This window comes from Harmonia axyridis, chromosome X (assembly GCF_914767665.1).
Source record: "Harmonia axyridis chromosome X, icHarAxyr1.1, whole genome shotgun sequence".
NCBI classification, from domain to species: Eukaryota; Metazoa; Arthropoda; class Insecta; order Coleoptera; family Coccinellidae; genus Harmonia; species Harmonia axyridis.
In genome coordinates, this window is record NC_059508.1 from 16,619,948 (window position 1) to 16,647,165 (window position 27,218).

The 27,218-nt window shown below is 32.5% G+C and overlaps 2 protein-coding genes across 2 annotated transcripts; one reads left to right on the plus strand and one right to left on the minus strand.

The window, feature by feature from the left end:
• Window positions 1-229: 229 nt before the first annotated feature.
• On the minus strand, window positions 230-1,233 carry LOC123685770 (BLOC-1-related complex subunit 8 homolog). The gene is made up of 3 exons (XM_045625641.1): window positions 1,051-1,233; window positions 823-1,000; window positions 230-745 (listed from the first exon to the last, which is right to left on the minus strand). The coding sequence occupies exons 1-3, from the start codon at window positions 1,094-1,096 to the stop codon at window positions 487-489; spliced, it is 483 nt and encodes a 160-aa protein (XP_045481597.1). The 5' UTR covers window positions 1,097-1,233; the 3' UTR covers window positions 230-486.
• A 6,754-nt stretch (window positions 1,234-7,987) lies between these two features.
• On the plus strand, window positions 7,988-26,981 carry LOC123685741 (NGFI-A-binding protein homolog). The gene is made up of 8 exons (XM_045625596.1): window positions 7,988-8,274; window positions 22,173-22,602; window positions 22,659-22,860; window positions 22,952-23,199; window positions 23,440-23,584; window positions 25,083-25,165; window positions 25,287-25,374; window positions 26,044-26,981. The coding sequence occupies exons 1-8, from the start codon at window positions 8,088-8,090 to the stop codon at window positions 26,221-26,223; spliced, it is 1,563 nt and encodes a 520-aa protein (XP_045481552.1). The 5' UTR covers window positions 7,988-8,087; the 3' UTR covers window positions 26,224-26,981.
• Window positions 26,982-27,218: the final 237 nt, after the last annotated feature.

A 27,218-nucleotide genomic window follows, 5' to 3' on the forward strand; every position in this document is an offset into this window, starting at 1 on the left:
AAAATCATAGAAATATTAACACAGAAATTGATGTTATATATGACAGGAATCACTACATGATTAAGGCCAGGTGTACACCACCAAATTGAGAAATGCAAATTAATCAATTAAATTGTTTTGGGATATTTAGTAGAAATAAATAATGAATTACTTTTTCCTCTTTTTGAGTTCATAATACTATATGTAATTATATCTATCAATATCAAAAATGCAAAAAAACTTCATCTCATACTTTTAATATTCTTGATTTAATGAACAAAACATATTCATCACTAAATGCATAATAAACTAAACATATTAGTCAGCTGAAATTTAAAATGACATAAATAACAAGCTCCTATTCAACAATATTATATATACAAAGTCTAGTTAATATTGACTGTACTTAAAAGGACTAAAATTATCACAGGAAATTAAAATATACATTGATATTCTCATCTTGATTTAAAGATGTTGAACACAAAAAAAACCTCTTGCATAGTATATTCAATTAGCTGAATGAGTAGCTTTAGACATCATACTTTCTACTCTGTTTGCAGTTTCTCTTACAACATCAGAAAACTCTGGAAGATCAGGTAAATCTAATGTTATATGAGCAGACAAACGTTTGTAGACTGAACTAGGGTCATTTTTTTTCCTTCTTGATTCTTCATACTTAAGCTGTTGTTTCAAAAAAATTGCATTTTTTAAATGGTCTTGTATATTTTTGAAACTTTCATCTGCATTATCCATTGATTTAATTGCACTGAAAAGATATTCATTAACAAACAAATAGCAATATATTGATTATTATAGTATCGTTGACATTAATGAATTGCATACCAAACAGCATATTCAATATCATAGCATCTGCCCTGAAGCTCTTGATGTAATTTATTTGCTTCTATCTTTCGGTCAACCATAGGGTTCAAAGCTTTCCGTACATGTTCCTGAAGCCTGTAAAATGCTAATGACGGCTCGTTTGCTACGATATGCATATTTTCCGAAATCCTTTCAGAAGCTATAAATGTAGAATTAGCACCAAATCTCAAAAAAAAATCAAATTTTCACCTTTTCTCACTTTAACCTCCAACTCTGAATCTGAATTGAAAGACATTTTCGTATAATTTCAATTACATTCCTCATAAATTCAAATTATCTCATCTTATAAGCTTAGAGATTAATAAATGTGATTAAACAAATCTTTTAATTACAGTTGTATCTGTTTATACTTGCACAGAAACCTATTGAAGTCATAGAAAAAGAATATATGTATGACTCTTCATAATAATTAATTGGTCCTGAATTAAAAGAATAAAAATGCATATTTTCTGCAACAAATACATAACAAAAATAAATTAATGAATACCAATTTTCTTCTCAGCATGGAAATCATTAAAAATAAATGAATTAAAGTTTTTTTGGAAGTCGATTATGTGGCGATATCTAGAAGGAAGGCATGGAAGTATTCAGTTACGAAGAATAGTTCGGGTAGATGCCAATAGGCGGCTAAGTGGTTGAGGTGGTTGAGTTCATTTCGTAAATTGTCTTTGTTGAGATTCCTAAAAAGAAACATGTTTAGATTTGTTATAAATACAAATAAATAATACCCATAAACTAATATGACGATTCACTACTGAAAACAACACAAAACTGATACCTCTTCAAACATTCAATATTCTATGGTTCCTGTCACCCGCTTCGTAAAATCTGAAATTGTGTATTAGGAACATAGGACATCGAGGAGGTATCAGGAGTAATCGTATCATCTATGCAGACAACGCACAACAAATCCCGATGTTTCTCTAGTTGCCTACACATTAGTAACGCCGTGCAGTGCTTCAGATACCTTCTCGCTTTTCTGCGTTCCTGATGTAAAATTCGGCTTTTGTGAAGCGGGTAGGTAACCAGCCATCGTCGACACAGGTATGAAAATTTTCATTAATTGCTTCTGCAGACAATATACTCTATGTATTATTTCAATTTAGGGAGGAACTATATCAAATTTTGCTCCGAGGCACAAGATATCTTCAGTTCAGGCTGGTTGGTATTTAGCATAGGAGAATATTAGAAAAATTGATAACGAATTTTAGAGAGAATCAGAGCAAAAACATTTCCTGCATAATTCCCAAAGTTTTGAAGGAAATACAATAATATTTATCGAATTCTTTCTTCACTTTTTACGCTCAAACTTGCTTAAAATTATATGGAGATAATTAAATAGATATATAAATTTTTTTCATGGCATATACCGGCAAACATATAAGTAGCTCTGCAAGTATATAATAATATAATGAAGAATGTGATGAAGTTAAAACTCAAAAACCAACTAAATTTATTTAAAAATTCACGTCTCCTTTCTTAATAGATATTTCGCTATTAATTTCAATTTCGGGAAGTAGAATTTCCGGCAAATATACGATTATAGAAAAAGATTACTAATTAAGAGTGAATTGACTCGAAGAAATTATTCTTATTGAACAATTAGGTACCATTCCAAAAGGGTCAATGTTCTGAAGGCAACCCCAAACAGAACACATTGTCCGGTGATGCATCTCCCCTCATCATAATACTTGGGTAGATGCCTGTAGTAAAAATGTGTGGCCCATTTTTACCTACCTATGCAAGGAGCATACAGCGCATTGTTTTTTGTAACTTGCTTGAATAACTATCCCATAAAGTTGACCTAAAGGGTTGAAGTAAAAAATATGTAGGAAAAAACTGATTTTATATTTTGTGAGAACGAAAGCCAGACCAGTTAGACAGATAGAAACCACTTGTTTTTTATACATCACGGTTGGAGTACTTTCAATCCTTACTTTGATTAAGATTTTCTCCCTACTGTGAAGATCTTTAGCATTCCCTGACGAAAAAAAAGGGAATTATTCACAATTAGTTTTCTCACAGGATGAATATAAATTGTAATACAAGAATACTGTTAGCCGTTATTAGAAGTGCGATAACACTTTTTTTTCTCATTAGAACAATTAGGATAAATGTGATCTTACATTTTTGTTGTTTGAAAACGGACAAAAACGAGTTTCGTGATTTTTAACTATCTGTCTGCCTGTACACACTAATTTTCGGAACTACTATAAGTTTCTTAAAGCTGTTTTCATTTTAAGATTACGATCCACATTTGGGCTTCGATTCATTCATATACCGGATCTCCCAAGTTAACATATACAGGCAATATCTAGTTTATTTGACAAGATAATAAAAATATTGCTTTGTATAACATCAAAGTACCTTCCCAATTTGACAGCCCTGTGGTAGCTACCCCTCACTTTTCACCCTGTATATTGTCAGTGGAAATTGTGGGTCTTTCTATTTGGAATACAACGATAGCACATACTTGGTATTTTTTTATTGATAACAACAAAAACATTAACATTTTGTGAAGTATGAATTGCAACCAAAATACCTACTATGCAATTCAAAAAACCAAGAAACATTTAAAGCAAGTTTTTTGTCATAAAAAACCTAGTTTTTTAAAACAAAAAAATCATCTACTTCTCATATGTGAAGTTTGTACAAACATTGATGGAGGCATTTTATTTTTATAAGGATAATTAATAACGTGAAAGAAGTCACAAAATATTAATGTTTTTGTTGTTATTACCGAAAAAATACCAAGTAGGTACCTATGTGCAATCGTTGTTTTCCAAATAGAATGACACGCAATTTTCACTGACAATATACAGGGGGTGCCATTTAGAAATAAAAAGTGGGGTGGTAGCTAAAACAGGGCTGTCAAATGTAAGAACCTTTTTTATAAATCATTGGTACTTAGATGTTATTCAAAGCAATTTTTTTATTATCTTGTCAAATAAGCTAGATATTGCCTATAACTTGGGACACCCTGTATTTCCGTCGTAAAATTCAGAACGGAAAGACTTGATTGACATACTCAGCTGCAATTTAGGATAATTCGCTTTATATTTATATAAAAAAATAATTTCAGTGATATCGGATGTAGAAATTCTGAGGTATCGAAATTTTTCAAAAAAACAATACGGAATTTATGCATTTAGTAGTACTATTTCGATTCAAATTTGGAAAATGAATATCAATGTAGAGGAAATTTGCGTAGCATATGGAATTGTTTCGTACCTATAGGTGTATAAAAATAGTAAATAACTCATCAAGACTGATCATAATTATTGATCGAAACACTTGAATTACATTCGATTCAAGAAAATTCCAAATACAAATAAGTCCTTTACTATAATCACTCAATTTATATTGTTTTTATCGCGAAATTTTCAGTAAGCTGTATTCTCATCTGAAGATTACCTGTAATTTTAGGAGGCAGAGAAATTCCCAATTGGGTTTTAAGTACCGAACAGGCAGTTCAAGCCCTACATTTAAAAAGACATTCGCTTATCCATTGAACTTATAATTTTATCATTACCTAAGGGTGAAAAAAACAAATCTGCAGATTAGGTCTTCCTAGATAATGTGTTTATATTTCACAGAAATGCCAAAGAGGTAGAAATATTGAACGTTTTTTATGTTTGTATTGTAAATGTGGACAATTCGCCAACAAATTTGTACAAGAAAATTGACATAAGTACTTCGCATATACAGTTTTTATTTCTCAAGCGCTTTTATAATTACAATTTTTCTTCTTCTGCATGTTTTTTTGCTAGAAATATGTATTGTAGAGATTGAGGATTGAAGCAAATAAAAATATAGGACATTTTGTACTATGATTTATTATTCCTTTATAATTATACAGAATACCCTAAATCATAAAAAAAACGTAATTCGTATATTATCTGAAAAATGAATATTTTCAATCGACACTATTATATTCAGGGTTGAAAAATTCAAGGATAGGCTTTTTGAGCTATAAAATTGTATGCAATCGAATGGAAACATTCTCCAAAGAAAAACGTAATTTTTCTACAGTCAAGTCGAAAGAAAATCCAAATTGGATCTAATAATTATCTCGTGAGATGAATTGCTTTTATTCTGTTCTGTTCGAGAAGATTCAAGTCGAAGGAAAATTATGCATATGTATTTATATTTCGAGTAAATCTCATTCAATTTTTTTTTAATACGCAAGATCGCTTGTTCATAGGGGATGAATCCCTTAAAGGTGTTTTCATTGTTATTCACGCTCAGCATCAAACAATGTGGAAGATGAAACACTATGAATTCTGATTATCTTGGCAGTAACGGTCGTTGTCTTTTTATGTTTAATACTCATAGAATTAGGAATGAGAATTCTCATCGTCGTCTTTAGTAGGGTTGGTCTAGTATTCTTCTTTCAATAATAGGGTAGTTTCTTCTCACCGTTGTGCTAGACAGGTATTGGTTCATTCGAAGCTGAAAGCATCCCTCTTATTTTTATTGGGCAACACCTCTTTACCTATGAATTGAGGGTTCTGCATTCCAGATATATTTATATATAACAAAAATTTCGTTTTCTTCTATACGTGCAAGCGGTTTATATAGTGAATAGGAAAGCAATCTATCCACCGACTGTTTTTGTCCAAAAATTCAGGAATTACCAGCAATTAAAAATGTGTGATTGTATATTGATTAGCATTTAAGATGGGAAGTACACACTGAGTAGGTACTTGGGAAATATTTGCTTCATGGGTCCCAATTCCTCAATCTTCTACCAGTTTTTTCAAGATACTTACATAAATACAAGGAATAATACTAATCATGACAGATCAATGGATTATGTGATAGGAAATTTTGAAAAATTCGTTGGCATTTTGACGTAGCATTTTCGTTTTGTTTTGTCGTGCTGGATATTTGCTTTTTTCTCAATGCGTTTCATTTATTTAGATAAAACGTTGAAAATGTATATGCTACCGAATTTTTTCTTTATTCAATTATGAGAGAAAATTTTGTAACACACGGGCCAAGGTTCAGGCACATTCAGTTTTGTTGATCATATATTTGTTGTTATATGAATAAATTTATTATTATTGTTATTAAAAACAACTACAGTTTGAAAAACTTTCGGGAAATATTACATGAAGTATAAAATATATATTATAACTAAAAAGGCTAGGATTTAGTTATTATGTAATATATGTTTATATATTTTGTTTCCAAGTTTTTATATATTTTTTATATGATTATTGATTTGTGATATTGAAAGTCGTGCATCATATTCTTTGACAAATTTCGAGCCCAGCAGGGTTTTGATTGATTAGGTTCGGCTTACTAATAAAAAATTCGGGGTCAAAATCAATTCTGTCCGTTCGTCTACGAAAAGTACTAGAAACTTCAGAGTAGATTGAATAACTCGGTTGAATCCGTTGAGGAGCAAAATCCCTTATATAAGTTCTGAGTTAATCCATATTTTTTTTTTTGAATAATTGAAAAATATACGCAGAAACGACTGTTTTCTCGAAATTTTGTCAGAGTAGTAAAACTGATATCTCAGAACTCGTCAGATTGCACTGAAGAAGCTATTTGACTTTTATACAGAAAAAAATTATGATATTTCAAGTCAGAATTATTTACGCCGATGATTTGTTGCATAATAGGGGAAAAATCTAACTTTCCTAGCATGAATTTCTTAATTTTATATGCTTTTTCGGTTTGACAGTTTCTAGCAAAATTTTGTGAAAAAATCATATACATAAGCGCACAACACCTCTTGAATAGAAGTAGTGTAATAGCTTTTTAATGCAGTGGCGGAGCTTGCTCTAGAGGGGCACAGTATCAAAATATGTTGGGGGACCCCAAAGAAGGTAAAGTTTTTTATGAAAGAAACAAAAATGTATTTTAATTCAAATAATAAAATATAATTAAAATATGTTACTTATTCTCAATGCTACTAGGAGCTAAATACAAACAACTCAAGTAAAAGATACCTACACTTTTCTAGCCTTTATTTCTGTAAAATTATTAATAAAATCATCATTTTTCTGCCTCTACATAGGCAGTGTGAAATGTTAGGTCATACTTTTTGACACAAAAATGTTTTCTTAGTAGTAAAATAATAAAATTTCCAATAGGCACTCTCAACTGTTATGAAAATATACAAATTGAACCTTTAAGAACTATAACGTCTTTTTACTACAGACTTATAGAGCGTCGTACTTTTAAACAATTTTTGATGACGTCCCTTTGCTAAATTTGACAAAATGATTTTATGTTAAAAAAGACAATTTCATAGGAAATTGAAAAAATGCCTGAGAGGAATAACAGAGGCTCCTTCAAAGAAAATTCAGATAAGGCAGAGCAGGTCAGCGAAATTTATAACAATTGGACATATCTAATAGAAAACATGAACTTATAACTTCCGGAAAACTGGATTTTTATCTGTATACTTATTTCATCTGTTATACTAATTCACAAGTTCCTTGATGGGATGATTTTTTTGAATTTCAGAATTCAAGCAGAACGTAATCGGCATTTGGAGCAAGCAATCGCTTAAAAAATTAACAGTGCAGTGCCTTAAGTGGCGATGGGACACAGTAACAAAACCTACACAGTACATAACCGGTTCTACTAACACGCACAAACTCTAAGCTTCTGGGGGCCTCACATAGGCCTAAGAGATGACTTGTAACCCTGTATATAAACCCGATGTGAACTGATATCTGCAATTTGGTCTCCAGCTGGGAGGAAACATTCAGAATTTTCAAAACGGTGTAATGTGCATTTTGAATGAAATGGTTGGCCCAGCATCTTTAAAATGGTTATCAATTCATAACAAAATTTGGATAATATTTTTAGGAATTTTTTATTACAGAATATCATCGATACGCCTCTGTCGTAATGCATCTTCACGCGCCCGATAAACGACGGATCAGAACCGGAGACTCTGCTACTGAGCCCGGTACGCCAATGGCCAAAGGGGTTAAACGCAATGCCGAATGATTCACCTCAAAACACACGTGGGTAAAAATGGCTCACCCTAGGACTCATGTGGGGTGGTCAGGAGGGGTGGACGGGATTCCCTTTGCCCTAAAAAGACACTGTGGATCGGGAGAGGGGATAGATCTCGATCTGCAAGTGGGGAGAAAAATAAACCAACACCGATTTTGCTGCAGTTCTGGTTCAGACGGTAGCCAAGTTGAGTCACAAGGTTCTGTGTGTTGTATTCATCTAATAGTTATCGTGTGTTTTGAATGGTATCTGGCATGGACCCGGTGAATGAAAGCGACGTCCGAAACGGCGCCGCGGACGCCCAGACGACGCTGCCCCATGCCAGAGACGCTAGACAATCGCCGAAGTTCAACCAGGTGTTGCTGCAGAGGAATTCTACGTCTCCTTCTGTTCCTAGGAAAATTATGAGCAAAAATCACAACAATACAAGTTAGTACATAGTTTTTCTTACGATGTTTCGGCCTTTTTAGGACGTCATCAGTGCAACAACTACAAGGAATGAGTGGAAATAAGGTTTTTCGTCAATTCGAGTTTCAAAATATTTTTTAACCTCCTTATTCACATAAATTTGATAAAAATTTCATTCATAAACTTCATTTCTATATAAGAAAATAAGAATTGTTTCTCTAAAATGTATCTTCATCAGGTTGACAGTACGATTAACCTGATGTAAACATAAAGTAGAGAAACATTTGTTATATCCTTCAATTGAAAATTCTGGAAATAGTATTGACGTACAGAAAATGTTCATTTGAATATCTCAAAACAAAACTAAATATAATCATATTCCCAACAATATTATTCGAAAAATTTGCGAGTTAAGAGTTTTTTTTCTATTTTGAATGTTGATCGAAAAAACGTTTCAATTGAAATATGATTGAATTCAATTAGATCATATATTTTTTTCATAGGAAATAAAATAGCGACGAAACCGCACAAATTTGAGAATATAGCTTTGCATTTCCCAAGTCGGAAAATTCGTCCCTGAAAATTCTGATTGACCTTGATATCGAATGAATTGAATAATTCATTATGAGATCTCGGAGTGGTTAATGTCGGAAGTTGTGCAAAATTCTTAACTCAGAATCTATCCTTTAGATATGAAGTTCCTTCATGAAGTGAGCTATCCAAAAATTCAGTTTCAAAAAGAAAGAAACATCGAGATCTTCTAATCTGATATTTTTTTTTTCAAATTGATGATATTGAAATTTCGCTTTGATCTTTAGCAAATTATAAATTGAAATTTACCGAATGACACAGTTGATCGCATCGTAAAAACTTATTGGCGAGTTCAGTCCTATCGTTATTACCGAGGAAATTAGCAATCAGTAGTGAAAATTCCCCCACTGTGGCATTTTAATTGTAATTAATGTGAGTTGAAGCGGCTTTTTCTTATATTTGTGGTACTAATTAAAGCGATGGACACTCTTACAAATTTGGCGAATTGAACGTTGCTGCTATTCTTTATAAAGCATCTTATTCGCATTTAAGCGGTGACAAAAAAATGGTCGGTTTATAGCTGATATTATAAAGCGGAATAAGTAATTGGGAATGCGTTTTTCTGCATGAGACGGAGAGTCTTTACGATGTGGACAACATTTCGTATGTTTTATCAGTGGCGGATGCTGTTTTTTGATGAGTCTTATGACCTGGATATCGGCGAAGGCTCGCCAATTCGAGATGCAGTCAAGATGTCATCTCTGAAATTGGAATGCCGAAAATCAGTGTCAAATGACAATCAAATCAACAATCAGTTCAAATTCATGGTAATTTCTCTCTAGAATTATGGATTTACTCTGTTGATATTCAATGTTTGAATAGTATCAAGAAGTAAAACAAACTCTTGATAATTGCTAAGAATTTTCGAGTTTTTAGATTCAACGAAGTCTGAAACGAATTATTTTCCTATAATGCGTCTCAACTAAAGTAATTTCTCTATGCGTTAAATTAAATACGAAACAAAATTGCACATGGCAGACGTATTCACTTCAAACTGACGTCATTTTATGTTTGCCCAATCAAGTTCACGTTAATTGCTATGGATTTTCTAGTTTTTAGATTTCTTTCCTCAAATTAATATATTCTAGATATATTTCTTAGTCTGAAATGAATAATTTTCCTATGCGTCTGAAATGAAGTTATTTCTTTATGCGTTGAATTACATACGAAACAATATTGCATATGACAGACTTATTTACTTCAAATTGACGTCATTGTATGTTTGCCCAATCAAGTTCACCATAATTGCTATGAATTTTCTAGTTTTTAGATTTCTTTCCTCAAATTAATATTTTCTGGATATATTTCTCAGTCTGAAATGAATTATTTTCCTATTCACTTCATAACGTCATTGTATGTTTCCCAATGAAGTTCACGATAATTTTCTAGTTTTTTCTCTCCTCAAAAAAATGTTTTCTCGATATATTTTTTAGTCTGAAATGATTTTTTTTTTTATGCGTCTGAATTAAAGTTATTTCTCTATGCTTTGAATTAAATACGAAACAAAATTCCATATAACAGACGTACTTCAAATTGACGTCATGTTTGCCCAATCAAGTTCACGATAATTGCTATGAATTTTCGACTTTTTAGATTTCTTTCATCGAAAGAATGTATTCTGGATATATTTCTTAGTCTGAAATGAATTATTTTCCTATGCGTCTGAACTAAAGTTATTTCTCTATGCTTTGAATTAAATACGTAACAAAATTGTATGTGACAGTCGTATTTACTTCAAATTGACGTCATTGTATGTTTGCCCAATAAAGTTCACGATAATTGCAATGAATTTTCGAGTTTTTTGATTTCTTTCATCAAACTGAAAGTATTCTGGATATATTTCTAAATCTGAATTGAATTATTTTCCTATGCTTCTGAACTGAAGTTATTTCTCTATGCTTTGAATTAAATACGAAAAAAAAATTGCATATGACTGACGTATTTACTTCAAATTGACGTCATTGTATGTTTGCTCAATGAAGTTCACAATAATTGCTATGAATTTTCGAGTTTTTAGATTTCTTTCCCCAAATTAATGTATTCTGGATATATTTCTTAGTCTATGATCAATTATTTTCCTATGCGTCTGAACTAAAGTTATTTATCTATGCTTTGAATTGAATACGAAACAAAATTGCATGTGATAGACATATTTACTTCAAATTGGCGTCATTGTATATTCACCCAATCAAGTTCTGCACGATAATTGCTATGAGTTTTCTAGTTTTTAGATTTATTTCCTCAAATGAATGTATTCTGGATATATATTTATTAGTCTGAAATGAATTATTTTCCTATGCGTATGAATTAGAGTTATTTCTTTATGCTTTGAATTAAATAAGAAACTAAATTGCATATGATAGACGTATTTACTTCAAATTGACATCATTCTATATTTGCCCAATCAAGTTCACGATAATTGCTATTAAATTTCGAGTTTGTAGAAACGAATTATTTTCCTATGCTTCTGAACTAAAGTAGTTTCTCTATGTTTTAAATTAAATATGAAACAAATATGCAAATGACACACTGCTTACTTCAAATTGACGTAATCGTATGTCCGCCCAATCCAGATCGTGAAAATTGGAATAAATTATTCGAGTTTTCAGATCTTTTTCCACAAATGAATGTTTTCTCTAAATATTTCTTAGTTTAAAATGAATTATTTTCCTGTGCGTCTGAACTGAAGTTATTTTTTATGCTCTAACGTATCTCCGCAATTTGAAGATTCATTAGAAGTGCTATATTTGAATCGGAATCTCTTGGATCAGTTCCATTTTGAGTAGTTCGGCGTTGATCAAACCAGATTTTTCTGAAGAATGATGACATACCTCATTTGCGGGGAATGGTAAAGCCTCCTTAAGGGCCTGCCACTGGCATTGTTTTTGCCAGGACATTTCATAGCGGAGAATTCCTCCTTCAATTCGAGCGGTCGTCAAGAGATCGATAATTTGTTTTTTTTGTTTCCGACCGAAATTTTCGGGATAAAAACTAGTCCACAACGGGTTCTCCGGTAAGGGCAAAAAGTAATTGATGAAAAAGTCTCGGTTTTTCCTCTGTAACCGCTCTGTCTGACCGACCATGGCCAGCGGCGTGTACCACTATTTTACAACCACCATTTCCAAGTCAGGTTTCTCACAATCGTTAATCATATTATGAAATAAAACTTTCTTTCGAATATTGTCACCGAATTTATTAACCATAACGTGGATTAACCATGCGATGAAAGAGGAGGTCGTGGTATACTTTGATGTGGAACAGTTGATTCCTCGAATAACAGTATTTTTGTACGTTTCTCCATAAAAATGATCTTGAGCTAGGAAAAAGTATACACGAAAATATTCATCTTTTTTACTTAAACCGCGACAAAACTTTGTTCGCTAATAAATTTTTACTTATTGCCAATGTTCTAATCGTTTCGCAAATCTAATTTTGGATGTTGAAAAGAATTAGTTATCGCTTGAGTTTTTTTGGGATACCTAGAATCTCCATTATTAATAATATAATCATTACATTCAATAGCAACATTCATTTTACTTTTTCAAATCAAATATTGTTATAATTAGAATAGAAATATATAAATTCGGCAAAGGTTTCAGTTATTTGGGAATACTGAAAATTAGGGCCATAATCGAGAATAAAGTTTGCAATCACTAATTACCTAACTCATCGAATTTTTATACACTGTGTCCGTAAAGTATGGAACTAATTCATTTTTAGCTAAACAGACCATTTTAAGAAATAATCCTGAAACACGTCGATTTTTTATTTTAATTTACCGTATTTTAAAATAATAATCTAATATACAGGGTGAATTACTTTCGAGTAATGACGTCACCGTCATTATTTTAAATGGAACACCCCCATTTTGTTTCAATTTTCCGATTACTCTAGTTGAGCTGTTTCCAAAAATGTATCACATGTTGATTCCAATTGGTACAGGGTGGACAAAAATACAATAGTTTTGTGTGTGCTCATAAAGTAACGCGTAACATTCTTTATTAGTTTAATTAACAATATTATCAAAAATACTTATTGTCTAGTGGCAATTGGTTTGAATGTAACACCCTGTAGTCTGTTACATTTCTAGATTAATAAAAACGAGCTGTTTCCAAACATGTTTGGTACTTTGTGATCTAGTAGACAGAATATGAAAGAAATTATTTCTCATCAATTAAAAAAAAAACATAAATCGTTTATTTTTTGTGAAATGTCATTATTTGTTTATTGCCGCTAGACAATAAGTATTCTTGATAATATATATTTTTTTTTTTTTATAAAAATTATGGAATTTATTTAAATATATTACAATATTTAAATCAGACAGAAATGTCTATTTACCATTCCTTTAAAATAAAAAAAAATAAATGTCTTTCTAAATATCTTGAACAGTCTTCAACATGGCAAACTCTTGAAAAAAAAACACATAAATACAACTTAAATTACACAACTATTTGAAAACAATATGGCAAAAGATCACAAAAATTTTTGTTCACAATCTTAAACTAGGGACTAAGTAAAAAAATTTCTATTTAATTAGATGACTAGATTAATGACAAAATTGTATGAACTACCTGTAATATAATTTAATTTATATTGTTAATTTAACTAATAAAGAATATTACGCGTTACTTTATGAGAACACATAAAACTATTGTATTTTTGTCCACCCTGTACCAATTGGAATCATCATGTGATACATTTTTGGAATCAGCTCAGATAAAGGTATCTCCCGAAACAGTTGAAATTTTCCGAAAAGTCGACAGTTGAGGGAACAGATGTTTCTATGCTAATAAACTCAATAGATTTAGATGTATTGGCGAATTGAATACCGAAATTTTCAGTCTGCAAAATTGTAATGCAGTATATTTTCCCCATATCCGAATATCATGTAAATTGACCCTTCTGAATCAGTAGTGGTTCATTAGGTTCAATAATTTTTTTTGATATGGCATTATATCATATAGCTTTCATATAAACTGGACCTCTGTTGGAGGTGGGTCTACTTGTATGAAAGAACTCCTTTCATACTTTTGAAGGGTTGTAAAAAACAAGTTTGAATAATGATTTTAATTCAAACGGACATGTCCAGGTAGATCTTATATTTTACGTCTTTTATTTATGGCTTCCTGTACCAGTGAATGGACTTTTAATTTTTGCTCTTCATACTTTTGATCTCATAAAGCCTGAGGGGTATTCAATTATGAATATATAGTTGACAGCATTCTAGATATGTAAAGTTTAGCAGATCATTATTTCTCCAACGTTTTAACAGGCCAATTGGAAAGTCCCCGGTCTACCCAAAGTAAAACACATTTTTTTTTGGCAAAATTCGATTTATACCATTTTTGTAGTACGATTTGTCTTTCGTTTCAAAATAGGCCTCAGTTTTGCCGATTACTTCTTCATGGGCGCTGAATTTCTTTCCAGCGATCATTCTTTTGAGGTCTGAGAACAGAAAAAAGTCGCTGGGGGCTAGATTTGGCGAATACGGTGGATGCAGAAGCAATTCGAAGCCCAATTCATGCAGTTTTGCCATTGTTTTCATTGATTTGTGACACGGCGCATTGTCTTGATGAAACAGCACCTTTTTTTTCTTCAAATGGGGCCGTTTTTTAACGATTTCATCCTGTAAACGATCCAATAACGCTATATAATAATCGCTATTGATGGTCTAGCCCTTTTGGAGGTAATCAATGAATATATATCTTGCGCATGTCAGAATACTGATGCCATAACCTTGCCAGATGAATGTTGTGTTTTTCCTTCACTTTGGATTCGGTTCATCGTGTGCAGTCCACTCAGCTGACTGTCGATTGGACTCCGGAGTGGAATGATGGAGTTATGTTTCATCCATTGTCACCTATCGACACAAAAATTCAGGTTTATTGCACTAAAACAGCTTCAAACACTGCTCAGAATCATTAACACGTTGTTGCTTTTGATCGATTAGGAGCTCGCGCGGCACCCATTTTGCACACAGCTTTCTCATGTACAAATATTCGTGAATGATATGATGTACACGTTCAGATGATATCCTCATAATGTATGCTATCTCGATCAACTTCACTTTACTGTCATTCAAAATTATTTTGTGAAATTTTTTGATATTTTCGTCGGTGACAGCCTGTTTTGGGCGTCCACTGCGTTCGCCGTCTCTGGTGCTCATTTTACCACGTTTTAACTCAGCATGTCAATTATGATGGTTGATTTTCCTGGTGCAGACCCCGGAAACTCTTCATCAAGCCAGGATTTTGCTTCAACTGTATATTTTCCCTACAAAAAGCAATATTTTATCAGCACACGAAATGCTTTTTTTCCCATCTTTTTTCAAATAACAAAAGTAGCTACACTCACAACGCAATATGTCACAAACTAATGGTGGGACTGCTGTCAAATTTTGACACGTATCGTTTGAAGGTTGGCACTAACTAAAAATCATATGGATTTAATACTGGCACCGCCATCTGTGCATCAGATCTGTGGCCTAATAGTTTTGAATGTTCAGTTTTTTTGATGTATATTATTTTTTATATCGATATTTATAATATGAATTTTTCAAACCGTGTTGAAATATTCTGTGAAGGAAGTGTGAAATTTTGATTGTTTTTGTGTGTGAGTGGCTGAGCCAAATAAGATTTTATCTTAATAAATGTATAGCTACCTACACTAACAGTTTTATGAAATTACGAACGTTAAAACTAATTTCGAATCTATTGAGTGAATCGAATCGTCATTTTACCAGACTGCCTGCATATTCTAAATGTCGTGATGCCTCGTTTTCTACACAATTGAAAAGGGGTAGGCAAGCTACATGGGATCACAATTTCTATGTGCGGCATCCCCTAATAAAAAATAGAAATCCGTTGCATATAACATGGTGGTCTCCCCTCACTTGGTTTTCTCTTAGGGGCGTATCTCTTTATAACAATTTAGCAACTACCCTCAGCGTACCTTTCTAGGATTGGACCGTGCACCCTCTGGGTGGCACAGCTCACCCTTCTATAGGGTACCGCCTCAGGTCGACGTGTTCATAAAAAAATCGATATTGCGCCAAAGAGCTACCTGTTTTTTTCAACGCGCTGAAAAACTACCCCTTTGAACTCGATTTGAATACGTCGCGTCCGATTCATAATATATTCAAGTTTTTTTGACTGCATACCTGACTTTTTTCGCTGAAGAAGTCTCGGATTCCTTGGGAAAATTTTTTTTTGTCTACTAATTCCGTTTTTTCTTCGTTTGAGGATGATGAAGAAGGATGATCTGTGGGAAAGTTCTATCAGTATCAATTTTTTATGCGCAACGCAATATCAAGGTTATAATTACTGTTTGATGATTTTTAGACAGGACAAGAATAACGCCGGTATTTGATCATTTGGAATTTTGTTTTATCGATATCTAGGTTAATTGTGATTCCACACATACCAAAATATGAAACTTTGATATTGAAAAATTAACACTAAACTTATATGGAAAGTTTTAATTATTTTCCTATTTGAATCATTATTGATCTAACACGTAGTGAATAAATATAGAGGTAATACAAAGTTATATGTTTTTTACGAAAATGTTCGAAATTTTCTTATGTTGTACGACAGCACAAAATTAATTTATTATTTGGTGTGAATTCTGAAGAATCAATACATCGTTATTGAGAAACGTCGATTTTTGTGATGATTATTTGGTCGAATAATCATTAGTTCTGCTTGAGAAATTGACCCATCAAAAAATAACCAAACTGAGGTCATAGAATAAATTGTGTAAATTTTTATATCATTTTAAAAACAAGCGGTTTACATGAATTTCTCAAATTTAAACGAGTCAATAGTCTCTATTGGGAATACTTACCGTTTTTTTGTACGCGTTCATTACATCACAAGGTAATCACAATTGTCACTCTTTGGTTTCAGTAGAAACAAAATGTAATGAACGACGAGTTTTTCTGAGGATGTTATTACAACAAATCCAGTTTTTTCGAAACTTTGTCATGGTCTGTAGTTGACTGTGAAGCCAACTTCTTATATCATTATATTTGGCTCCATTCTAATGACCTTTTGAAAAAATACGACAAAAGATGCTTGTGTTGATGGAACACGCAATGCTTCTTTTGATGGAAAGTTGAGGATGTTACGCTGTTGTTTACGTAATAAATGCATCTATTGCAGTTATCGAATCCCCGATAAAACGATTATAATAAAAAATTTACCTCGTTCATATGGGAAATGTCCCTCTACAAAGTTTTTGTATCATTATCAATTAACGTTCATTTAAAAAATTTCGATAATCATTCATTTGAAGGTTTCTCATGAGAAAAACTGGAAGTTAGTAATAATAATAATTGAAAATTTTATTTTTTACATGAAATATTTCGAACTTACGTAAAATATACTATGAACGTAAGTTTCTTTTGAAGGATGACTCTGTAAAAATTGAAAGTGAGGACAGAGTATCACATTACAATTATTGAACATTTAACATTTATAGAATTGATCAGTATGATGTAGAATTTGTATGAAAAACTGATAAATTTGAAGGACATTTTATTTTCGTTCTTACCTTTTCGCTTCTAATTGAAGCCAAAGAAAGTGTAATGGTTTCCAAGTTTTTTTCCTCTGTAAATGTTTCTCATCAGCTCACATATGGTGAAATATATATAAACCTGAATTTTTGCGACGATATGTGACAATGGATGAAACATGGCTCCATCGTTCCACTCCGGAGTTCAATCGACAGTCAGCTGGGTGGACAGCACACGATGAACCGAATAAAAAGCGAGGAAAAACATAACAGTCAGCTGGCAAGATTATGGCATCAGTATTCTGGGATGCGCTAGGTATAATATTCATTGATTACCTCCAAAAGAGCCAGATCATCAACAGCGATTATTATATAGCGTTATTGGATCGTTTAAAGGATGAAACCGTGAAAAAACGGCCCCATTTGAAGAAAAAAGGTGCTGTTTCATCAAGACAATGCGCCGTGTCACAAATCAATGAAAACAATGGCAAAATTGCATGAATTGGGCTTCGAATTGCTTCTGCATCCATCGTATTCGCCAGATCTGGCCCCCAGCGACTTTTTCGTGTTCTCAGACTTCAATAGAATGCTCGCTGGAAAGAAATTCAGCGCCAATGAAGAAGTAATCGCCGAAACTGAGGCCTATTTTGAAGCGAAAGTCAAATCGTACTACAAAAATTGTATCGAACAGTTGGAAGTACGCTATAATCGCTGTATCGCCCTCGAAGGAATCTATGATGAATAATAAAATGGAATTTTGCCAAAAAAAACGTGTTTTACTATGGTAAACCGCGGACTTTTCAATTGGCCTGTTAGTCGCTCATTTTAATTTATTTATCTGACTAAATTCTTGACTTTTCATAGTGTGAATGAAATAATCAAGTTTAATTTGGAAATACGCAGTACGAGAAAGAATTGAACCCATGGAGATGAATTAAAAATCCGTTGCATTTTCGTTTTGGAAAAAAAAAGCGGTCAGTGCAGTATTTATTTTCAACCGGCGGTTATGGTTTTTCTTGTGGCTCATTGTACGTCGGGAATAAAAAAGTTGAAAGATGCCGGTATGTCCCTGAAGTCGAACTCGGGATTAGCCTCATGGGTTTTTTGTTCAGAAACTTCCGAAACTTTTCAGAAGAACTAACTTGAACAAAGGCCATCTACCGCAAGTCATTAGCAAGGGTCCCGGTTCACTTTTCTTTTAGCACAGGCTGTTTCGTTAATCGTGTGAACTGTAGAAAAAAGACGCATGTCAGACTGTTCAATATGCGAGAACACGGTGTGTCAACATGGTAAGACATCTATTTGAATAACCAGGGTCGCTTGAATGCTGCGCCCACGAAAAAATTGTCAGGTACATCTTGAAGGGACTCTCATTGTTTTTTTTTTCGGACCTTCCTAAGCTCAATCCCTTCTCACACTTCTCGACTTTTTATGCCTATCCTGTAAAAAAATTATGATATTTAATTATGCTCGAAGTTTTGATCGCTCATGAGGAGGGCAGGTAGATTACCATCGAAGGGTTGTCTTCTTATAGGGTGGAAGATCCCAGGTAATAACTAGACATCATTCCGAAATTAATTTGGTCCACTTAATTCTATTCTTAATGATACGGAACAAAAGTTGAAATTTTCAACAGAACTAACAAGTATCAAGGACAAATTGATCATCAATAAAAAAAGTTATTTGTACAAAAAACATAAACTTGTTAATTTTTTTCAGAATTGATTTAAAAATATAGGCTCTTTCAATTGAATTTTTCATGATAAAATATTACAAATCAGGCAGAAAATAGGGGAGAAATTTTTTCCGTTGAAAAACGAAATCATACAACCATATTGTAAAATTTGCAGTATTTTTGCTATACATTTCATGGAAATTGCTTTTATAGATTCCGAGAAAAACCTTCAAAGACGTATGGGTGATTTTTATTGCATTATTACTGAATAAATTAATCGTAACGATCTTTGAGATAATTTTCATGAAGGGTTAAAGATGTATGAATTTTCTATAAAAAATAAACTTGATCTTTTGAAAACCCTAGAAATCATGAAATTTTGTTATATGAGTTAGTAAAATTGTCTATAAGTACTATACTCACGTATAGTTTAAGGGTCATCTGTCATTCGATTTGTTTTCACTTTAAATTGATTGAGTTCATCTAAAATCTGTTTTGTGATTTTCATCACGGAAAGAGAACCGAATATCACTATCTAGCAGAGGCCACTACCTGTTTTTTTCTGAACGCTGAAAAACTACCCCTTTGATGAACTCGATTTGAATACGTTCGTCCGACTCATAATATATTCAAGTTTTTTTGGCGGCATACCTGACTTTTTTAGTTCAAGAAGCTTCTGATGCCTTGGGAAACTTTTTTTTGTCTACATATTCGGTTTTTTCTCAGTTGATGATGAAGAAGGATTGTCTGTGGGAAAGTTTGATTATCGTCATCGAGTGCAGTATCAAAATGATAAATCTTTAATGATTGGTGAACAGAAGTAACTGAACTTTCTTATTATATTTATTATTTGAAGTTTGAAAAATCGTCTTTAAATTTTTTAACAGTGCTTCATTCTTAGTTCATCTTAGAATAAATAACTTCGAAAATAATAGAGTTAAGACCAGTGAAAATATTGTATTGAGTACAGTCATGACAATATACACGTTTGGATTTTTTTTAGGTCTTCGTGTTCTAGACAAAAGGAAAATTCGATTTTGATCAGGAATAGGTTACATGATAGTTTGAAAGAATACAAGAACTTATGATCTCTGAGAATGATATATACACTGTGGCCGTAAAGTATGGAACAAATTAATTTTTAGCTAAACAGACCATTTTAAGAAATAATCCTGAAACACGTCGATTTTTCATTTCAATTTACCGTATTTTTGAATAATAATCTAATATACAGGGTGAATTACTTTCGAGTAATGACGTCACCGTCATTTTTTTTTTCAAATGGAACACCCCCATTTTGTCTACATTTTCCGATTACTCTAGCTGAGCTGATTTAAAAAATGTATCACATGTTGATTTCAATTGGTACAGGATGGACAAAATATAATAGTTTTGTGTGTGCTCATAAAGTAACGCGTAATATTCTTTATTAGTTTAATTAACAATATTATCAAAAATACTTATTGTCTAGCGGCAATTGGTTTGAATGTAACACCCTGTAGTTTGTTACATTTTTAGATTAATAAAAATGAGCTGTTTCCAAATATGTTTGGTACTTGTGGTCTAGCAGACAGAATATGAAAGAAATTATTTCTTTTATCAACTTAAACAACATAGAATAGAGAATAATGATTTTCCTCGAAAATCGAGCGATTTGAAGAAAATGAATATATTCCTGTTAACTACATTTCTCCGATTGATCTAAAGATTGATTTCCATTCGTTATAACGCTGTCTCTAGGCCAAGAAAGCATTTTCATTCCCTTTCTGTGCGAGACAATTTTGTTCGTGTTTTTCTGATTGTAGAAACGATGGCAAAAAGTGGATATTATTGAATATTACTGGTTCCATAAACTCTTCCCGTTGTGGTAAGTAGGTATACGTATGGCGGCAGCTTTCTATGCTGACAAGAACATACCTTTTACATAGTAGCATTACTGTTTAATTGTAGCAGATCTTATCTTCAACATTTCTTATTCATTTAATAACATCTTGAAGATCGAGAATCTCATTTCTGGAACTAATAAAGTGTCGATATACGTCGAGCTTATTCCCATATGGGTTGGTTATTCCTTATTCGTTTAATATTTCCGCTTCTACATACGATACTTTAGTAGATTCTTTGAAGAAAATGTATAGCAGAAATATGATAAATCAAGAATTGAGGAATTCGTTTTTTTTCTTCATTACAATTTAACTTATTTGCCAGTAGTAAATTGAATTTTTCAGATTTTCAGAAAAAAGTATGATACAATCGTAGGCACATTTTTCATTGTTTTAATTGAGCTGTCAATATAAGTCTAAGCTCTTAACTTGCTCAAGTGAAAAACGATATATTTTTTCACTTTCATTTGAATTCAACGAAATAATACTCAAATGGTTCTTCAAGAGTTTCGGAGTTCAGCTTGTCCAAACAGACATATATTAAAAATGCTCTGGACTTACTCTTATCGGTGACCTTTTTTTTAAAATCAGATCATTAGATATACAGGCACATACATTTTTATATTATGATACTTTTAGATAAAAGTATTATTATGAATATTTTTTCCAATTCCATTCCATATGGATTAGATGACATTCTTTTAACAGTAGGGTATTCCTATTGGAGTATTACAGGAAAAACGAGAAATATGACGAGTCAAACCACAGCCAACGCTTCTTCTACCTCATCTTCTGCAATAACTTTTTTCCTATACATTCATCAATTTGTAATTTTTCTTGCGCAAGCTTTAAATTAAAAATAGAGGAGACCTCATGAGAGAATCGATAAAGTAGGGAGGTTAGGGATGTACTGCCAGACAACTGGATAGTTTTCTCTTGAATTGCAGCCCAGTGGCGTAACAGCTACCGTTTTATTCACTATGACTTTATAGCAAACGCTAATGAAGTAGTGGAGACCGTGTGTTTTTACAATCGATAAATTTATGTGGGTTTTACAACGTTCAAGCTCAGCTTGGAATGACATTGAATCTTTGTTGCAGAGAAACGAATTCAAGTAAAAAAAATGACTCTTTGACGTCTATATTACCTTTAAGCACATTTTGGTTGATCTTTTCTACTCTTTCGTGCAAGAATATGCATTTTCTCGAATACAAATTTAGTGTCACAATTTCTAACCGGATATTCTCTTTCAGTTTTTCCAACATCATATCCTAGCAACCTGGCTGAACTACAACTGTTTCGAGTGATGCAAAATGCATCTTTACTAGTTTACTACGACACCTTGTTAGAAATGGGTGGAGACGATGTCCAGCAACTTTGTGACGCTTGCGAAGAAGAATTCTTGGAGATAATGTCTTTAGTAGGCATGGCTTCGAAACCTCTTCACGTCAGAAGGCTACAAAAATCCCTTCATGAGTGGGTTGGTAATCCTTCCAAGTTTAAACTACCACTAGTCCCAGGGGATGATTATGAATTAGAGTTGTCAAGTCCAAGAGTAACTAGCAATCACGGTTTCTACACTATGGACAATACTGACAGCACCAGAACAATCTATTCACCTTCACCAGGTGACGTTTGTGCCTTACCTTCTGTAGCTAGTCCAGGACTTTCTCTCAACAAAAGGTAGGACATCATCTAGAGAACTTTAAGTTTGTTGGTCTAACTTTGATTCTTTTTAGGCCTTACTCTCCCTTAGATACAGCTTGTCCTCCATCTTCTAGCTCAAGTCCAGGAAGTTGTATGTCTGTACAACTAACACCATCACTTATGGAATCTCAAATATCCAAATTAGCTGCTGCTGCCGAAAGGCTGAGTAGAAATCTTCCACAATACGAACCAAAACCTCACAATACCAAAAAGAAAGTTTGCAAAGAGTTGGAGGTAAAAAATCACATGAATTCCATTCGAGTAAACATCAAAAAAGGATAATTTGTTACCATTAGAACATGTTTCATTCTCGTTATCTTTTTAGTTAGTCATGTCAATGCCTGAAAATGATCCAAGGAGAATGGATGAGATAAGAAGGTATGCAGCTATATATGGAAGATTTGATTGCAAAAGAAAACCTGAAAAACCTCTCACACTTCATGAAGTGTCTGTAAATGAGGCTGCAGCGCAAATATGTAGGTTCATACCTGCTTTGTTGACAAGAAGAGATGAGCTTTTTCCTTTAGCTAGACAAGTTGTTAAGGACTCTGGCTGCTATTACTCGAAAACACAGTAAGTTCAACCAAATTAAAACATATTGGCTCACCTAAATAGTGGAAATTATTTTAATCTTTAAGTTGTCACATAATTTTTCGAAGAAGGCCATCAGATAACAGAATTTCTGATGAAAAACTCTCATTAAACATCAGACGTATTCTCCAGACAATGCCCCGACTGGATTTTCTGTTTCCAGAATTCAAATTATCGATTCCTAGTAGTTCTTCTTTGATCAATTTCTAATTTTTTTTTCAGATTATCAACAATGTATATGAATAAGCACTTAAACCATGAAGAGATGGATAATTCGAATTCGAGAGATAGTCCAAGAATACACGATGGAGAAATGCCGTCAAAAAAAGCCAAATTAGATCTAGTTGAAGGGGATGATCGACGGCAGGTCAGCCAACATATGAGAAAAAAACCTCACCCACCGCAATTAATAAACATTAACTTAGTGGATTAATTACCAACTTTGCTTCAAGGATATCGAAAAGATATTTTCTGCATGCTTTATTTTTTTGGCTATTCGCTTACAGCATTGCTTCACGAGAGCTTGGTGCTTTTGCTGGGTTTTTTCCTTTCATCGTTGAAAGTAGCTCCCTCTAGAATTTTAATACATAGTATTGTTAATTCACTTCGCCAATTTTCATCTAGAAATTCAAATTAACGTTAATTTATGTGATTTATTCAAGAAACTGTGATAGGCCTGGTCAACAACAGATAATACCGGCGTTTTGAACTCCATTTTGTCAATTTATATTTATTTCATTTAACGTATATATTTTTGTTGAATATAGTGTCAAGGGCGTAGAAATGGGGGTGTACTGGGGAGGATTACCCACCCCCAAGATTTCAAAATATAAAATTTTTAGAAATTTCGCAAAGACGAAGAACGAAAATTTCTCCATAAAATTAACAAATAAAAATCGATTACCCTCCCAAGAAAAAAAATCTACGCCCTTGGAAAATAGTGAAAACATTAAATAGGTACTTCGAATTAATGCTTGAAGGCAATTAAATATACGTCATACAATTTTTTCTAGTCAAAGAAATATAGGTTTTTTTTTACCGAATTGTGATTTTTTTACATGGAGTAATCGAATAGATTCAATGGGAACATTTAATATAGATCGAATAATTTATAGATATTTTAGAGAGATTTTTTTTTAATGCGTACAGTAGATATACATATTTATAGATTTTATTTTCCTCGTTTTTTTTTTGTGTTCTGTAAAATGTGTGCAATTTATTTTAAAAATACTTTTATCAACCATTTAAAATGAAATTGATGTCGGGTGTGTTCAATAGAATACGAAATCAAAATATTTTTCATATTACGAAAAAAAACTGTTTTTCCTCTGTTAACTTCAGCTTGTTTTTCTGAGCGACATCTAAAATACTATTCTATAATAACTACCAAAATGTTAGAAGCATATCCAACAAATATGAATGACTAAATACTATTACCTATTTTTCTGATCGATATTTGATATGTTTTGTATAGATGATCTATTTTTTAATATAGAAATATATTTCCATTAACAAATTCACATAGTTTTAATTACATGTCATCAATTATCCAGATTAATTCATTTCATCTTCAGCTACATTAGTTTAATTGTCTTTGAGAATAAATTTTTATACCTATTTTTCAGTAGGTTGGAAGAAAATTGGGGTAAGTGGGTAGAAATCAGATGCAGCTTCATTTGCCATAATTATGCTTATTAATTCTCTGCTTTCTAGCATGCAGGTCCATTAAAATAAGGTAAGATTTAACAAATTTGCTTCGCTTTAGCACGCTTTTTGTTTTGGTTTAGTTATTTATTATCTATTATTTATCGTTATTGTTAATTGTTTTGATGATTTTTGTTTTAAGTTTCATCCGATTTTTTTAGGAGTCTGAAGATGGTATACTTATAAGAACTTCCCTACATTCATTATTTCAGCACCATTCTAGAAATACTTCACATAGTTATAGGTGAATATCAAATGAACGATTCAAAATAATATCTGAAAATTGAATATTGAAAATTATTTTCGATATTTTCTATCCACAACTCGAAAGGGATATATTCTCATCAAGATTCAATAAATTTCAGAGAATCTAACACTAGGAAAGCCTCGATGATTGTAGATATTGAAGATGCAGATTCTAGATACTCATATAGTAACTGCAGTTCCCCCCAGGTGAGTGTTTTTTTTTAGGAATTTAACGGGCCAATTGAAAAGTCCCCGGTCTACCATAGTAAAACACATTTTTTTGGCAAATTCGATTTTATTATTCAAAATAGTTGCCTTCGAGGGCGATACAGCGATTTTAGCGATCTTCTAACTTTTCGATACCATTTTTGTAGTACGATTTGTCTTTCGCTCCAAAATAGGCCTCAGTTTTGGCGATAACTTCTTCATTGGCGCTAAATTCCGTTTCAGCGAGCATTCTTTTGAGGTCTGAGAACAGAAAAAAGTCGCTGGGGGCCAGATCTGGCTCTAGCTGTATTTTTTCGCTCCAAAAAGCAATATTTCATCTGCACACGAAACTCTTTTTTTTTGCATCTTTTTTCAAATAACAAAATTAGCTACATTCACAACGCAATATCTCACAAACTTATGGTAGGACTGCTGTAAAATTCTGATACGTATCGTTTGAAGGTTGGTACTAAGTAAAAATCATATGGATTAAATACTATCACCGCCATCTGTGCATCAGACCTGGGACTTTTCAATTGACCTAATAAGATAACACTCAGAAGTATATATTCAATGCATATTGTGAGTAAGCAATACTTTATAACTCAGATACTTTTTCTGGCAACTCATCAGCATAATTAATTAATAATAATTCCAAAATTGTTTCAGCGAAAAATAGAGGACGATGAAGATCTTGAAGACAGTAATAAATACTCACCAAAGGTACAAGTCATAGCTGCTAGTGGAGATAATATTATAGCTGTAGCTAATCCAGCTCTAGCTATGTCAACTGCTATCATCACACCTATTCCCGAATGCAGAGAAACAGCAATAATCAAAAAGGAATGACTTCCATTTATATTGAAGTACATAAATGAATTGTTTATATTTATTGTGGACACTAACGTTACATTAAGACTGAAAATGAATTATTCAATAAGAGAATATTTACTGAAACCGAAAAACTTGTTGAACATACTGAATTTGGTGGATGTAGAGCAGAATTAAATTAAATTAATTAAGTTTTTTGTTTAATGCAGACTGAATATTAGAATTTGAAACTTAAAATCTTCTCAATTCTCTTATACATGGTGTTCGCGAAAATGTGGGAAATCTCTCGGATTCAGATAAAACATGAAAAAATAAGATGACAAGTTCCCATCATTTTTTTTCCTAGCGGCCCTACGGAGAAACGGCCTCCTGAATGAGGTCACTGGAAATCCATTTTAGTGGAATAACACTTTTCAATATAATTTCAAGAAAATTTGATATGATGAACGGTAGTAAGGACCTCTTAAAATACGATTCCATCATTGTGTACCTAATACATCGCATCCACCATTTTCAAATTTGAATGTTATATCATGTAAGTTGGTGTTGCAATTGAAACCTCTGTGATTTACCTTGAAATTCTCAAATGACTGATACCATTTTATAATAATTAAAAATCCAATATATCTAATGTTCCACTCATATTATCAACATAATTCAATTTTTTCCTTGATAAATATCTTTCTTAATGTTACGATGATACGTGTAAAAATTGACATATATTTTCATAGCTTAATATTATTGTATTTTTGTTGATAAAGTTGTAAGTTCTTAAATGTGTCTTATTAATTTTTTTCCATCTTACATGAGCAATGGCGTAGAAATGGGGGGTACTGAGGGTAATTACCCCCCCCCCCCCAATCCCATAAAATGAACCAATAATAATCATTTCACTTTCCTTCGAAGCGACAAGTCTGTGAAAAATCGGACCCTTTCACGGTTTATTAGTTTATTATCACTTTCAAGATGAGTATTTTTATTGCACTGCGAGCTCGTCTTTGTCCGAGGTTTAT